Source organism: Pogoniulus pusillus, chromosome 8 (assembly GCF_015220805.1).
Source record: "Pogoniulus pusillus isolate bPogPus1 chromosome 8, bPogPus1.pri, whole genome shotgun sequence".
In the NCBI taxonomy this organism is placed as follows: domain Eukaryota; kingdom Metazoa; phylum Chordata; class Aves; order Piciformes; family Lybiidae; genus Pogoniulus; species Pogoniulus pusillus.
In genome coordinates this window covers 4,866,629-4,882,932 of record NC_087271.1, presented here as the reverse complement: position 1 = coordinate 4,882,932, position 16,304 = coordinate 4,866,629, and the positions used below count along the sequence as shown (strand labels likewise).

The 16,304-nt window shown below is 44.5% G+C and overlaps 1 protein-coding gene across 2 annotated transcripts in view; it reads left to right on the top strand.

The window, feature by feature from the left end:
- Positions 1-12,358, top strand: part of COL11A1 (collagen type XI alpha 1 chain) — a 172,414-nt gene extending 160,056 nt beyond the window's left edge. For both annotated transcript variants that reach the window (XM_064147071.1, XM_064147070.1), the window contains exons 58-67: positions 1,583-1,636; positions 2,951-3,058; positions 3,602-3,655; positions 3,745-3,780; positions 3,879-3,932; positions 5,172-5,421; positions 7,522-7,634; positions 8,709-8,777; positions 9,372-9,605; positions 10,656-12,358. In XM_064147071.1, the coding sequence (XP_064003141.1) occupies positions 1,583-1,636; positions 2,951-3,058; positions 3,602-3,655; positions 3,745-3,780; positions 3,879-3,932; positions 5,172-5,421; positions 7,522-7,634; positions 8,709-8,777; positions 9,372-9,605; positions 10,656-10,802 (1,119 nt within the window). In that variant the 3' untranslated portion in view covers positions 10,803-12,358. The remainder of the gene's footprint in view (positions 1-1,582; positions 1,637-2,950; positions 3,059-3,601; positions 3,656-3,744; positions 3,781-3,878; positions 3,933-5,171; positions 5,422-7,521; positions 7,635-8,708; positions 8,778-9,371; positions 9,606-10,655) is intronic.
- The last annotated feature ends 3,946 nt before the right edge of the window (positions 12,359-16,304 follow it).

Below are 16,304 nucleotides of genomic sequence, written 5' to 3'. Positions count from 1 at the left end.
AGAAAGATAGTGACAGACTTTTGAGCAGGAGCTGTCCTGTGACAGGACAAGGGGTGATGGCTTTTAACTGAAAAAGGGAGCTTAAGACTGGAGAGACAGAAGTTATGTGGTGATACCCTGGCCAAGGTTGCCCAGAGTGAGGCAACCACAGAGTCAAATCTTCCTTTTTGACTATTGGTTAAAATGTCTTTAATGGACTTCTCTCAGGACCCAAATAAAGACTATAAAAGCATGGCCAGGGGAAAGAAGCTTCTGTCAGGTTAAAGAAGATATTCAGTGTTTTTTTCTCAAGAGATGTGCAGAAGGTGAGACCTACCCATGTGAATGTGTTTATCCTTCACAGTGGTTTCCCAGCTAGAAAGACTACAGTGGAGTTTTACAATAGATTTTCTAAGCATCAGCTCATATTGGAACCACCTGACAAACAGGAATCACCCACACAGAAACACAGAATGGAATGGACCTCCAAAAGTCATCCAGTCTAACCACCTCTGCAATCAGCAGGGGCATCCTCAATTAGATCAGGTTGCCCAGAGCCCTGATGAGCCTCACCTTGAATACCTGCATGGATGGGGGCTCAGCCACCTCCCTGAGCAACCTGTTCCAATGTTGCATCACCCTCACGGTGCAGAGCTTGTTCCTTTCCCACACCCAGCCCAGAAATACTTGGGCTTGTAGAATGGTTCTGCTGACCCTGTGCTGCTGCTTCTCAGCTCTGTAATGTAGGGGTATTACCCCTGTCCAGCAAATGAGGAGTGGAGGCCCAAAGAGACAAAGGCAATTCCTAAAAGCATTCAGGCTTGGCCTGCTTAGTATTGCAAAACTGCAGTCATTTGTGTAACTAATCACAACGACAGAAGCAACAGAGCCATAACCCTGCACATGTCAGTGGAGCTAGCACACCTAGCCTGCACAAAGCAACGCTGAGTGGAAGACTTGAATAGTTAGAACAGAGAGATTTGAATGCATTATTCACACCCAGATAGAAACTTCTGGTGGCAAGTCAAGGAAACCATCATCCCAAGACGACAAACAAAATATGAGGTCATTCTCCAGCAAAACAATACTGAGGAGCAGTTATTTTAAGTAACCTGATTTATATTCTGCTGAAATCTTACTGAGCTGTAGTAAAGTGGGAGAATGCAAATGAAGAGGATGCACTGCACTGTGTAGTGAAATAAAGGGCTGAAAGAAGGTTCAGCAATCAAGTTGGAAGTGATAATTGAATGTACATCATATAACCACAAGCAAAATTAGGCTCATCACCAAAAAACCTCTTTGACGTTTTTACAGTGTCACTTGCTTCACTGGATGTCTGGAGTGTTAAGAATTTAGTTGCCCCTCTGCTTCACAGCTTTCTAATCATGCAACCTTCAACAGTTTTAAATGCCACAGCAGCATTATTGCACCTTTCTAAATGCACACTTCAACTCGGGCCCTATATCACAGGCCATCAGCCACAGCCATCCACAGCTGAGGGACTCTACTTCGACTTACACTGCCTTTCACAACACATCAAGGAAACATGAGCTGTGCAGTGTGTTAATAATGGTTTTAACATTAATTCCCTTGATTTATTTAGGGTCCACCTGGCTTGCCTGGCCTGAAAGGAGATCCAGGTTCCAAAGGAGAGAAGGTACGCTCTGTTCTTTGTGCCTTGTCTGACAGGCTGTGCAAAATTAGCAGAGAGGAACAGCAGGGCTTTTGTAGGAGAAAGCAAGGTTGTGTCTATCAGTCAGCTCCCTATAGCCTTAATGCTAACAGTGAAGTCTTGAACCACATCTGGTATCCTGGAGATCTACAGAAGGGCAAAGCTTACCGTCTGCGTGGCAGCCTGTTGGCCACGCGCTGCTTCCCTGTGCCCAGAATCCCAAAGACATGGAGCTAGAGGCAGCTGCTGGTTCTAACAGGACAAAGCAACACTGTTATTTCAAAACATCTGAGATGGTTGGGATGTTATCCACCCCCCATCCCCACTTAAGAAAATCACCCAGACTAGACACAGGGGCTGGAAATTAAAGAATGAAGCTTTATATTTACAGCTGGGCACAAGATAGGAGCAGAGATTTACAATAGCTACAGACAGAAATAGACAAGTTAAAGGTAACAGAGAAACACAGCAGCCCTCCCAGAAACCAGAGTCCCCAGGAGGGGCTCCCAACCACCCTTCCACCTCCTTTCCACCCCTCTACCTTATCCCAGACCTGCCTGATATTCAAGAATCAGCCAGGGGGGTTAGGAAGCAGAGGGATTAGTCACACAGAGAGCAGGTTAGGGAGAGAGAAGTGCATGCAGCCAGAGCCCAGGAGAGCAACGCTGTTATCTATGCGTGTGTCCTTGTATTTATCCATCTCAGCAAGCCTGTGAGTGAAGCAGACATCACCACTGATTCCTTTTCACAGCCTGTAATCTAATTCTTCTCACCAGAATATCCCAGCTAGGCTCAAACTAGCACAACCACCACATGTGAATATTTAGCATCCACAATACTTTAGTTTGAAATAATGGACTGAGACATCTGGGGTAGCATTTCCTAACACAGCCCCAACCACTTACTGATTGCTTGTGCACTGCAGAAAGAGATTTCAATCATGCTTACACCTTGGGAATTCCAGGTGCTGTTGGTGTGCTGGCTCAGCTGTTTATACTGCCACATCACACATGGAAACAGATGTTGCAACTCTGTAGCATGCTTATAATATCTACACGTGGAAGTTGGGTCGGAATTGGTACCCATAAGTGTTGTTAATTTCTATCAGTTTCAGCAAGGACCTCCAGGTCTAGGAGGCCAAGTAACAACACTGAATCTGCTTTCAGAACCATTTGTTTGCAGGCTGATTGTTGTCTAACAGCAGTGATGACACTTGATGTGCTTGCAAAGTATGTTTACTTAACATATATATATCTGTATATATTGACTTTCAACTCTCTTTTCTTCCATCTCGTGTAGGGACATCCTGGGCTGATTGGTCTGATTGGACCTCCAGGAGAACAGGGTGAAAAGGGTGACAGAGGTCTTCCTGGCCCACAGGGATCCCCTGGTGCCAAGGGTGATGCAGTGAGTAAAACACACCTGTATTTTCCTTCGAGTTCCATGTGTTTAAAAAGTAGATACTCCAGATTTTTCTTTGGAGTTGCTATAAACATTTAGCACCCAGAGTCTCCTGCTAGAGGTTAAAGCTTTCCTGAGCATTCTACAGAAATGGCTACATTGAACAGCTTAAAACAAGATCACAGAGTGTTTCAGAAGATGAAGACAATGTATACACTTAATTAAGGAAGAAAAAAACCCTAGCAGCACCAATCTCATTAAGTTCATCAACTGCACTGCCTGAAGTACCTCCTCCTAGTCATTAGCCATGTTTTAGGACACTACACAGCCCCCAAAGTTCCCAAGCCAGTCTGAAAGGGAACACAGTCATGGCTACAAGTACTGCAGTCTGACAAGCAACTCAGACTGTCAGATAACACTTTACACTTGCAAACTATCTTGGACCCTAGCAAAATGGCCTAAATTGAATGCTGACAGGGCTGAACGCTTTAGTCCAAGCCAGTATTTAGAATGCTTTACTCCTGTACTTACTGTCTTATTCTTTCTTAGGGAATTTCTGGTCCTGCTGGTCCACTTGGACCCCCTGGTCCTCCTGGTTTACCTGTAAGTAATTTCATCCAGTCCTCTTCCTCAAAAAGCTCCCATGTTGTGTTGAACACACTCCAACTGCAGTTATATGTTCTTGTCCTTAGGGTCCCCAAGGTCCAAAAGGTTCCAAAGGATCCAGTGTGAGTAATTCTCCTCCACACTTTGTGTCACTCTTGTCTTTTAGTTTTTAACATTGTGCAGCACTGTGAACACTGCCATTTCTTTCGCTGCCTTGTAGGGTCCTGCTGGTCAGAAGGGTGACAGTGGCTTACCTGGTCCACCTGGTCCTCCAGTAAGTAGCAACTCTTACCTGACATGCACACACATTGCACTCGCATCGAGACTGGGTTTTGACAAGGGTAGAAAACAGCACTTCTGAACCTGCAGATAAGAAAACCATTAATGGTTGTTTTGAAGTTCATTTTTCAGGAGGCACAGTTCCACCCAACACAGAAACACTTTGTCTGCACTGAAAAAGCCATTAGAAACTTGAAACAAAATAACCAACCAGCTACCAAGAAACAAACACAAACCCCTCACCACCCAATCAACCAACCCTTGCAATAATTATTTGCACAACCCCCTTACCACCCAACCAACCCTTGCAATAATCATTTGCACAAACCCCTCACCAACCAACCCACCCTTGCAATCATTATTTGCACAACCCCCTCACCAACCAACCCACCCTTTCAATCATTATTTGCACAAACCCCTCACCAACCAACCCACCCTTGCAATAATCATTTGCACAAACCCCTCACCAACCAACCCACCCTTGCAATCATTATTTGCACAAACCCCTCACCAACCAACCCACCCTTGCAATAATCATTTGCACAACCCCCTCACCAACCAACCCACCCTTGCAATCATTATTTGCACAAACCCCTCACCAACCAACCCACCCTTGCAATAATCATTTGCACAAACCCCTCACCAACCAACCCACCCTTGCAATCATTATTTGCACAAACCCCTCACCAACCAACCCACCCTTGCAATAATCATTTGCACAAACCCCTCACCAACCAACCAACCCTTGCAATAATTATTTGATGTGCTATAGTGAAGCACAGAAAATAGAACCATTGTGGTTTTCCCCTGTTGGTACTCTTCTGCTTCTACTATTTCTTTTCTCAGAGTTCAGATCTGAATGAAGTGTTTCAGTCTCTTGAAATGAAAGATTGCTTTATGAACTCCAGAGTTTTCATTTGTCATCAGGCTGTGCCTGTGCTTGAGGGAATTGCTAGGCCTGAATAGGCAAGCCCAGGTCAGCCCTGTACACTTAACTTACGTGAGGGCAGCACACTTCTCCTCAAGAAGCAATGTGGTGGAAAGAGCACCAGAGTGGTATGGGCCTTCCCAACCCTATTTTCTGCAAGTCAGTCAAAGCACATAGGCACAGACCTGAAGAAAACAAGGAATATGAAGCAAGCCCATGCAAAGCCAAGCCATATTCTGTGGTCTTCCTCTGCATGCTCCTGCAACTGAAAACCAAAGGTAACCAGATGCATTGTTTTCCACTCAGGGCCCCCCAGGTGAGGTAATTCAGCCACTGCCAATCCAGTCACCCAAAAAGACAAGAAGATCTCCTGATTACATGGCAGCAGATGCTGGTGATAATATTCTGGATTACTCTGATGGCATGGAAGAGATTTTTGGCTCCCTGAATGCTCTAAAGCAAGACATTGAGCATATGAAGTATCCAATGGGCACACAGAATAACCCAGCTCGAACCTGCAAAGACCTGCAGCTCTGCCACCCAGACTTCCCAGATGGTATGTTCATATTGCATGACAAAGTCCAAAGGAGGCTGAAATTCAACCCACTTGTGCAGCTAGAAAAGTTTCTGAAATGCAAGTAAGAGAAGTGCTCTTGGGGAAAGCCAAGATTCTTTCAGTGCACAGCCTGGTCCTCTTTTAGATGTACAGGTTTTTCAGGTGACAGATAAAAACCAGCTGCTGCTTTGAGAGGCAAGCCTTGAATTAACAGAACTATCCAAACAGGAAAGGGATAAAAGATTGATGCTGTTTAGAGCAATGGAAAAGTAAAATCACCAATGGCAGCATGCTGGGCTACTAAGAAAGAAGAATGGTTTCAGTGGCTGTACAGTTTAGCTTAGCATTAGAATATAAAGCAGCATTGGTATTATAAGGTTTGTCATGGGCTGTGACTCTCTGAATCTTTACTTACTTCACCCTCAGAAGCAACCTGCCTGACCACTATTTATTCCATCCCATTCAGCAGACAGCCATGTGGGTGTCTGTGATACTGTTTCATGCTACCCAAGTACTACCTTAATGGAATGCAGAGTAGTGTGTGAACCAGGCACTGTCTTCCAAAGACTTCATTAGTCTTTGTTGCTTTCTTTTCTCCTTTTTCTAAGGGACTGTGCCCCTCTGGAAAGCTGTAAATAAAAGCTACCTTGCACAGAGCTTTCATCCTCTCATATTTTGTTTTATTGCCATTGAGATTATTTTTTTCCCAAGGTCAAAGCAATATTTTTCTGGTTTTAAATGGGAGGGAAAATAGATTTTGACAGTTTAATAATATTTTATTGCTTTCACTCTAGACAGATAAGAACAGATGGTTGCCTTGAGGGATAGTTAAGCAGTGTGTGTGTGCTATATAAAAAGCACACAGTTTACAATTGATACTCTCCATAAGAATGAATGTTTTTATAAGCATTCACCTTTTCCATTTACCAGTAGCTGCTTATTATTTGGAGCTTTCCTCATAGAAAAGTAACCTTGTTTCAGTTAAAATACAAGTAAATAGATTCATTCAAATACCAAATGTTCCAGGGATAAGACTTGCAGGTAAGAAAAGAGCACTTCCAACAGACACAGCCTGAATCAATAGCATTTTTAGGTGCTTTGTCTATGCACTGCATTCAAAGGACAGCACTCATGAAGGGACTGTCATTGCCCTCTGAAACCTCCACTCTCTGCTTGGAACTGGATTAGAACAGTAGTGTCAGAAAATCATTAGCTGTCCTGCTGTGAAACTAGCTGGAGATGAAGACCTACATCACAGAAATCATCATCATTAGGATGGTAGATTTTCACACTGATTTGCAATGACCCTTGGATTGACTGTGGCTCTCTTTCATGCCCAGCTTTCATTAACCTTAGTATTGTATGGCCTGATTTCTAAACTAGAGTGCCAGAAGCTCGGGGAAGCCTCTTGCTGGTTTTAATGGTCTCTGCCACCATGGCAATGAAGTACTCGTTAAGGGGATGTTTATCAGCCAACGCAGCCTGAAGTTTCCCTAGCCTTGCAGCTTCACAACCCAGCAGTAGCAACCATCTTTGCTTGAGGTCCATGCCTCTCCAAGGAGACTTTAGGTACTTACACCAGCTGCGACCTCACCAGGTCCTGTGTGGTCACCTTTTAATGTAGATAGATATGCAAATGACTTCAGATTTCGCTCTCTGACCTAAGTCCTAGCTTGTTTCTGCCTAAGGCTGCCTCTGCTCTGTTTTGCAGAGTGCTGTCACAAATTAACCTCCTCACTGAAAGATGGAAATGAGAACTTGTTGACACCTACAATGTATGTTTCTCACATAAGGCCCTTCCTTCTCTAGACTGAGGGCTTTGCAGTTCCTCCACTACCTCAGCAGCATCTTGCAAAAGAGTCACAATTAGAAGTAAAATCAAAGCCAACAGGACACAGCTAAAAAGAGACTTTGATCCTTGCATTATCTTTCACAAACAACTGCAACAAACCACAATGCAGAAAAGGAGGAACTGCTTTCTCATCCTTCAGACAAACTAACTTTGGTACAAGCTCAGAGGACCGTTAGGTATCAGCGAAACAAAGATCTCCCAAATACCATTGCCACTCTATAAATCAAGTATGTCCTCATTTGTTTTAGGGGAATATTGGATTGATCCTAACCAGGGCTGTTCTGGAGACTCCTTCAAAGTATACTGCAATTTCACAGCAGGTGGGGAAACTTGCATCTATCCAGACAAGAAATCTGAAGGAGTAAGTACCAGACTGTTTTCAGTTGGCTGTTGCCAGAGCTTACTACGCTGCTGCAGCGCAGAACTGAACAAGCTAATTTCATTGCCACATTTTCATCTGTCTGTCTTCTGCCTGCACTGAAAATTGCATACATCTGATTGAAGTGGGGGAAATGGTACAGAGTTAGCAACCAGCATCTTCACACTTTTGCTGAGACAGGGAACCTGTACTCCTGCTCACTAACCTTTCACCACAGTTCAGAACTCACCAGAGCTGTGCAGCCAGTTCAAAGGGCATCATCCACCAAAAGTGGGTTCTTTTATACCTGAAGGGAAGTTGTAGCCAGGTGGGGGTTGGTCTCTTCTCCCAGGCAACCTGCAAAAGAACAAAGGGACTCAAGTTGTACCTGGGGAGGTACAGGCTGGATGTTAAGAGGAAGTTCTTGCCAGAGAGAGTGATTGGCATTGGAATGGGCTGCCCAGGGAGAGGTGGAGCAGTTGCCATCTCTTCATGTTTTCAGGCAAAGCCTGGCTGAGGCACTTAGTGCCATGGTCTAGTTGATTGGGTGAGGCTGGGTTGGAGTGGATGATCTTGGAGGTCTCTTCCAACCTGGTTGGTTCTATGATATGATTCTATCCACTTACACTTGTGCAAAGTACATACAAAATACTACATACTGGCAGCGTCCCCACTCCTTGTTAGAAATGACCTTTCTGGGGTGGATGGTGTAGAGGAAAGCTTCCTAAAAGCTTGCCTGAATGAGACAAATCCATCAGCACCAACAACTGAAAGCTCTTCATTTAGGCACTCTTCACAGGGATAATTTCAAGGAGCAGTTTACCTGAATCTTAATGGATGGCAACAGTTTCACTTAAATAGAACTGTCTTTGTAAGTTATCACTTGGAATTCTGCTTAAAGTCACTAATTTGAAGGCATTCTGTAGAAGACAAGCATCCTTTTTTAGCACATTAAAGAGGCTGAGATCTCTGAAAGAAGACCCATTCTTTACTATCTAACATGAAATTTGTCCCAGGTGAAATAAAACCTTTAACATGCACTGTAAATATTTCCATCTCTGCTGTTTCACAACACAGGTTAGAATTTCATCGTGGCCAAAGGAGAACCCAGGATCTTGGTTCAGTGAATTCAAGCGAGGCAAACTGGTGAGTTGTGGCTGCAACCGAACAGTTACGAATCAGGTACAGGGAGTTTATAAAGATTTAGATAATGAACAGACTGTTCAGACCTAACTGTTTCACCCTAAGTATTAGAGCAGTTACGTGGCCTCTTGCCACTGAAAAGTAGAAGCCTGCTCTGTATTATCCCACAATGATCCCAAAGGTCATCTGCAAAACTGATGGTGAGGATCTGGCTTCTGGCAGACCACACATCAACAGTGAATCTTGGCAAAGCAGCTGGAGCACAGACCCCCTTATCCCATTCTAGGTAACAGAAATACACTGAGTATGCCAAGATGAAACTGCAGGCTGACCTCACTTTGTAATTACCTGAAAACACAGACCCAAAGAGATTGTGCTGGTTTGCCCTACATGGTAGAAGTAATTCTCTCTCTCTTATTAGAACGAAGCTATAATGTTTGGTTCTTCACCCTAAATATATTGCTACAACATGAAAAATCTATCTGCTGATCATAAAAACTCCTTCAAGTATGACATGTTGGTTAACTTTTTGTTAAGGACAGTTGTTCAGGGTTTGTGCCAGCAGTAACTTCTTGCCACGGAACTTCTGTTTTTCAGCTTTCCTACTTGGATGTTGAAGGCAATTCCATTAATACAATCCAAATGACATTCCTTAAACTACTGAGTGCCTCTGCCAGACAAAATTTCACTTACAACTGTCATCAGTCTGTAGCTTGGCATGATGCATCATCTAACAGCTATGACAAAGCACTAAGGTTCTTAGGATCCAACGATGAAGAAATGTCTTATGACAATAATCCTTACATCAAAGCTCTTCATGATGGCTGTGCTGTAAGTAGAGGTTCAGAAGAGTCCAACCTGTCAATTTAAACAAACTCCTTTTTTTCCACAGCTTTCTTCTGAGAACAGCTCTCTAAACACTTTAATAGACTGCCTGTTAGACAATTATTAACTACAGTACACTAGCCCTCATTTAACTGGCATAGATGTGCCAAAAGAAACCATAAGCCAAGCAACAGAAGCAGAACAAACCTGGCAAGGGTACAGGCTGTCAGCACCAACGTGCTGTAACTGGAGTATCTGCTAGCATGAGTGCAGAGGCAAAGGAGCATCAGCAGGGGACAAAACCCATCCTCAGAATGTATTTATACTCAAACATGTGCAGACTAAATATTAAGTGACTACAGGACAAACAGCTATGAACCAAGCCATATGTGCTCAAACACTTGTATCATTTGACAGGCGATTTTGTGTCTCCTTTTTCCCTCTGTTAGCAGCGAAAGCCAGGTGAAATATGTGGATTGTACCTTTCAGAATCCTCTTAGCTCAGATAAAATCCCCAGAGCTATCCAAATGCGCATCAGCTCTCTGAGCCCTCTCCATCAGGGGCTTTGTAGGCATAGCAGCTGCTCCCCCTTTTCAGAAACAGAATGGTTTGTATAGAACTCTTTGTTTCAAAGGCATGAAAGGAGCCAGTGACAGCTGAAGCCTCATTAATTATTTTGGGGTTTAATATGAGAACATTTTGAAGGCAGTTCCTGAGAAGTCAGTGACTGAGAATCAGTGAAAGTACCAGGATATACAGGTGGATCCAAGACAGAGATCCAGCTCAGGTATCCTCCTTTAAGTATCAGAATGAGAGAATGTTAGGGGTTTGGACAGGACCTTTAGAGATTAACTAGTCCTACCCACTTGCCTGAGCAGGCCACACAGGAACACATCCACGTGGGTTTTGAAAGCCTCCAGAGAAGGAAACTCCACTACCTCTCTGGGCACCACCAGAAAGAGGCTTGACACTTACCCCACAGCTATTTGTGGATCTACAATCCCTGCTCGCCGCGGTGACACCTAACCACGTTTGCTTTCTGTTCTCTTGCACAGTCGAGAAAGGGCTACGCAAAGACACTGATCGAAATCAACACCCCCAAAATAGACCAAGTGCCTATCGTCGATGTGATGATCAATGACTTTGGTGACCAGAACCAGAAGTTTGGATTTGAGGTCGGTCCTGTCTGCTTCCTGGGTTAAGCTTAAGAGAAAAATCAGACCAAGAGCAATGTTGCACTTTGGTGCTACCCACCCACTCGGTGCCACATGCAAGTTTTGAGGCAGGGCAGCAGAGGAGCGCAGCTCGCTGCGTGCCTGTGCCTCACCCAGATGGCAGCGCTCACCCCGGCGGGGCCAGAATCACATGACTTAAACCCATTGGCAAGGCTGCTGCGGCACACACCTCAGAGCAGCCCTCTGGATTCCTTTGGTGCTGAAAAATCCCAGTGAGATGGTGCTCCTTCCCTTCCAACACAGAGGTGTTAGTGTGTTGGATCTCCCCAGCAGCACTGCGCTCTTAGCTCTGGCCGCTTCAAAACTTGCATGTGTCTCCGAAGGGCATCTGCCTCTCCTCCTACCGGTACAAGTGACGCTCTCGCTTCGTCTATGTATCCTCCAAAAACAAAGGCTGTCGTTGGCACTGCAGCCAACTCCATTTCTGATGAGTAATAAAATCCCTTTGTATATATTGTTGTTGAAGAGCTTTGTTATTTGAAGTCGCCAACAACATTTTAAGGTGGCAAAACTGGAAGATCTCGACCGGCACACTCCAACAACTCTTCTGCTGATCTCGCTCTGTGAGGATGAATTCCAATAACAAAAGTGCCTTCAAAGGTGCTGTCTTCCATGGTGCTATACCTCAGACTTTGATGTTTCCTCTTCTAGTTCCATAATTTCAGAAGAAACCTGTACATACCTAAACCAAACAACTCTGTATTTTGGGGGGAGGGAAATACATAAAGAAACACACAACTTGCCTGTAAGAGATCCGTTCAAAGTCCGGGTGAAATACATTACTGGTACAGCTCTCTTCTGGTCTTTTTTGGTTGTTAGCTCATCTGAAGTTGTTCCCAGTGTGCTTCTTTGTTCTGCATAAATATTAAAACTGGACTCTAAAGCAGTTATTTATGAATTGTTGCAGCGTTTACTTAGATCTTTGTGTAAGCAATGGTGGATGTTTGCATTCTGAAGTTCCACAGAATGGTTCCTATCCACTGTTTGCCTGTCTCATTAATAGGGATTCCCTCTCCCTGTTATCTCACCTGAAGGCCAGGGATGCAATATGTCTAGGTCATGTGATTCTACAAAGTTGCTAAGCAACATAGGAGGGGACTGCTTCCTACTAAGCTGTCTTTGACCCAAACTCTTACAACTTGGCTGTTCCCAGTCTCACCAAAAAACCCAAAACTGTCAGTTTGGCCTTCCCTCTGAACATTTTATTCAGGTAGTTGGAAGTAGAAATTACATTTTAGCTTTACAACACAAAGCCTTTTGTAATTATTTTCCATAATATATGTAAGACTTGAAAAGAAATGTTTGTTTCTATTTCTTATAAGTTGTTAAATTAAATAGTACTAGTTTCTGCTGCCTCGTTTCCAACTGGTATGTTCTTATGCACGTTTATACCTGTCCAAGTGAGGTTTCGAAAGTCAACTTCTTGCTGTTCAGATTTTTCCTTTCATTTTTGAACCAAAGTTTGCAATTGTCACCTCAAAGAGGAAAATACAAATTTTATTAATAAAATCAAGTCTTCTCTACCTGGATTGGTCATTCTCTTTTTTTGTTTCATAGCCTAAAAATTCATGCACTGTCATCCCTTTGCCTCCAGACCATCCAGATTCAAAGTAATGCTACTGTCTGTCCCAGCCAGCACTGAGCAACAGCACTGGGAGCAGAGGTGCTAACAGAGGAGACACTGACCTGGCCCTTGGAGGCTGGTAATTTCACCCCTGGTTTGTATGCATTTGTAGCTGCAGCACTCCACATGATGCTATCAAACACGAGATAGGAAGCAGATACTGTTCCCCAAGCCACTGTCTTACAATCTACCATGTCCAAGTGCTTACCCCTCTAGGTACCCACAAGATGGGATGATTTGTCTACCTTATTTATGAAGACAGCAGCTAGATAAGATCCCAAAACCACCAGAGCACAACATTTCCAGTACCTTGCTTTAGATACTGGAACCAGAACTGGTGCTGGGTTCAAGCAAGAGACATGCCACATTGGTCCTCCCCTAGAACAGTTCATATTTTGTTAAGCTGCTGCTGTTCCTTACAGGCTTTAGCTGTGTCCACGACAGCTGTGAAAGCAGCTCCCAACAAAACCAGCAGAGAAGGTGCTTTAGGGCAGCTCTGTTAAAACAAAGATGGTTGTGATTTGGCAGAGCCAGGATTAGGCTGCAGCAGGGCAGTGTTTATCAGAGGCAGTGATGCATGAGAGAAGTCAAACAAACCCAGATCTTTTTACACAGTTAGTCACAAGATCTTGCCAGGGTTCATGCTGACAACATCCTACAGGAGGAAATTAACCTGAGTCTTCTACACCTGTCAGGTTTATTCTTCATCCCTTCTTAATGCCTTAGACAGGCTATTTATCTTCATTGTGAAAACATGGCACCACTAGCAACTATCCTAGCTCCTCTTGGTCTGTTCTGTTTCATTAGGCTGGTCTGGCTCACCACTGTGCCACATCTGGATTTGGCCTCCAGACAGTGACAAAACAGAACTTGGATACAATCAGTCAGGGTTGGAAGGGACCACAAGGATCAGCCAGTTCCAACCCTCCTGCCATGCCCAGGGACACCCTACCCTACATCAGGCTGGCCACAGCCTCGTCCAGCCTGGCCTTAAACACCTCCAGCCATGGGGCCTCAACCACCTCCCTGGGCAATCCATTCCAGCCTCTCACCACTCTTAAGCTGAACAACTTCCTCCTCACATCCAGTCTGAATCTCCCCACCTTCAGCTTTGCTCCATTTTCCCTAGTCCTGTCACTCCCTGAGAGCCTAAAAAAGTCCCTCCCCAGCACTTTTTGTAGGCCCCCTTCAGATACTGGAAGGCCACAAGAAGGTCACCTGGGAGCCTCCTCTTCTCCAGACTGCACAGCCCCAACTCTTTCAGTCTGTCCTCATAGCAGAGCTGCTCCAGCCCTCTGAGCATCCTCACAGCCCTTCTCTGGACACACTCCAGCATGTCCACATCCCTCTTGTAATTTGGGCTCCAGAACTGGACGCAGCACTCCAGATGACATTAGTCCTTTGACCTTATACCTCAAGATGTACTTTTTCTAGGGCAAACTAAATAAAAATCTTGAAGACACAGAAAAATAAGAGTTTAGGGCTATGCAAGTAACACTGAAATCCATACACTAGAGAATTATAGGTTAACATCTACAATAACTCAATCAACCTGATCAGATCATGTCCCATCATGGGCATAAACCCAGAGCATCTAACATTTATGGGCTGCCAGTGCACATTGCTGGCTCATGTTGAGCTTCTCATCCACCAGCACCCCCAAGTCCTTCTTCTCAGGGTTGCTCTCTAGCCAGTTATTGCCCAGACTGGATTTGTGCTTGGGATTGCCTCGATCTAGATGCAGGACCCTGCACTTGGATGTTCTGTTTCACCACACCTTGGAGGGGACTGGAGAGTTTTCCTTGCAAGTTTGCTGTGAGGCTCTCTATAGAGAAGGTGAAATATGGCTTCTTCTCTGCAAACACAGGTGTTGCTACTGCAGCATGGAAATGCAGTAAGCAGGCACAAAGCAAACATAAGCCAACAAACAGTACAGATTGAGGCCATGTTCTACCCAGAACAGCACAGTCCTACAGCAGGGTCTGTGTGACAAGCTACAACTAGAGACACGTGAACTGCCTTAGGTAGAGTTTTTCTCTCTCTCTCTTTTCCCTTGGCCCTGGAATACTTCCCAAAATGCAAGGAAGGTATTTTGTTCAGCCTAAATGGGCAGGCATTATGGCTAACATTGGCAGTCACCTTGTGACACAAAAGGCTACCAGCGAGTTCAGAAAGGAAAAGCAATCAGTTGTTTGTTTAAGATTCGCCCCACTGGGAACAGCTCTGTTAATTTCAAACTGAAGCTTCACATGCTAATGCCTTAATAGCAATTAGTTTCCTGTTACAAGCACACTCATTCTCTGTGAGTGAACATCTTCTATTGTACATGCACCAAAAATCACATGAAAATGACAAAGACAGGGTATGAAATGTCACAGCTGCTATATTTACCCAGGAAGGTGACTTAGTTGTGTTCCTTTTCTAGGCACATACATTATCAACCTCTCATTGCTCATTCAGTAAAAAGCAAAGACAAGATCATAGACTCAAGCAGGTTGGAAGAGACCTCCAAGATCATCCAGTCCAACCTAGCACCCAGCCCTAGCCAGTCAACTAGACCATGGCACTAAGTGCCTCATCCAGGCTTTGCTTGAACACCTCCAGTGACAGTGGCTCCACCACCTCCCTGGGCAGCCCATTCCAATGCCAATCACTCTCTCTGGCAACAACTTCCTCCTAACATCCAGCCTAGACCTCCCCTGGCACAACTTGAGACTGTGTCCCCTTGTTCTGTTGCTGGTTGTCTGGGAGAAGAGACCAACCCCACCTGGCTACAGCCTCTTCAGCCATCATACAAGACTGTCACGACACAAAAAACATGTAGCTGAAACCATCTAGAACATATTGTCTCAGAAACAAATATGTGCAAACAACAAGTTGCTTACTCTTTCTCCAGGGGGGCCAGCTTCACCTGGGGGACCTGGTGGACCCTGCAATGGAAAATGGCAAGATCAGTGGTGACCAAGGATAAAGTTATTGTCTTTAGCAAATGCAGCAAACTTCTGCAACATGTTGGCCCCTTTTGATGGACAGAAAGTAAGTCACATCAGCACACCCAGTGAAGGACCCTTGCATGGTCCACAAACCCTTCCTTAGGGTGACCTTTCACCTTGCTGCAAGCATACAGGTACTCACACATGTGCTTTAGTCAGATTTTGGCTTGTTTCTTCTTACACTGTGTGAATGATGGCTCTGTTGTACTGAAAGGGAATGGAACCAAAGGCTACAAGGCTACCATGAACATATTTTGTCTAGATTCTCTCAGGAGCTTTGGCAGACCTTGATTTTGTTTCCTATATCTCAAGGGTGGAGAAGTGAACTCCATCAAAACACATCCAACTTCCATGAGACCGCCAGGAGCTGCTAAGAATTCAGCAGTGAGACTGGGATCTAAGTGTCTTCTCTGCAACTTGGTATGAGCTAAGAAATATTTGGTTTTAAGATCAAAAAGACATTGCAGCTAAATCTTGCTGAAGGAGAAAAGAACTCCAGTTTGCACAGCCATTAAAATGCAGATGACAAATACAATTCAGTCTGTCCAGCACTCTGCCACTACATTATACACTGCTAAAACATAACTTAGAGCCACAGGAGGTGAGCAAGGGCCCAGACAGTGGCACAAAAAAAAAACCCACACAGAAATCATTCTCAGTGTACAACATAAAGGAGAGAAATGTAGGGGGGAAAGGAAATAAAGAAACAGTGGGGAAACAGGTGGAAAAGGGAGAATGGGAGCAGAACTGAGGCTCCCTCTTGTCTTCAGCTGAGAAATCTTTATGGGAGAATTCCATTCAACCGCTGGTAGACAGGAGTGGACAAGGTTTAGAATCACAGAATGGTTTAGG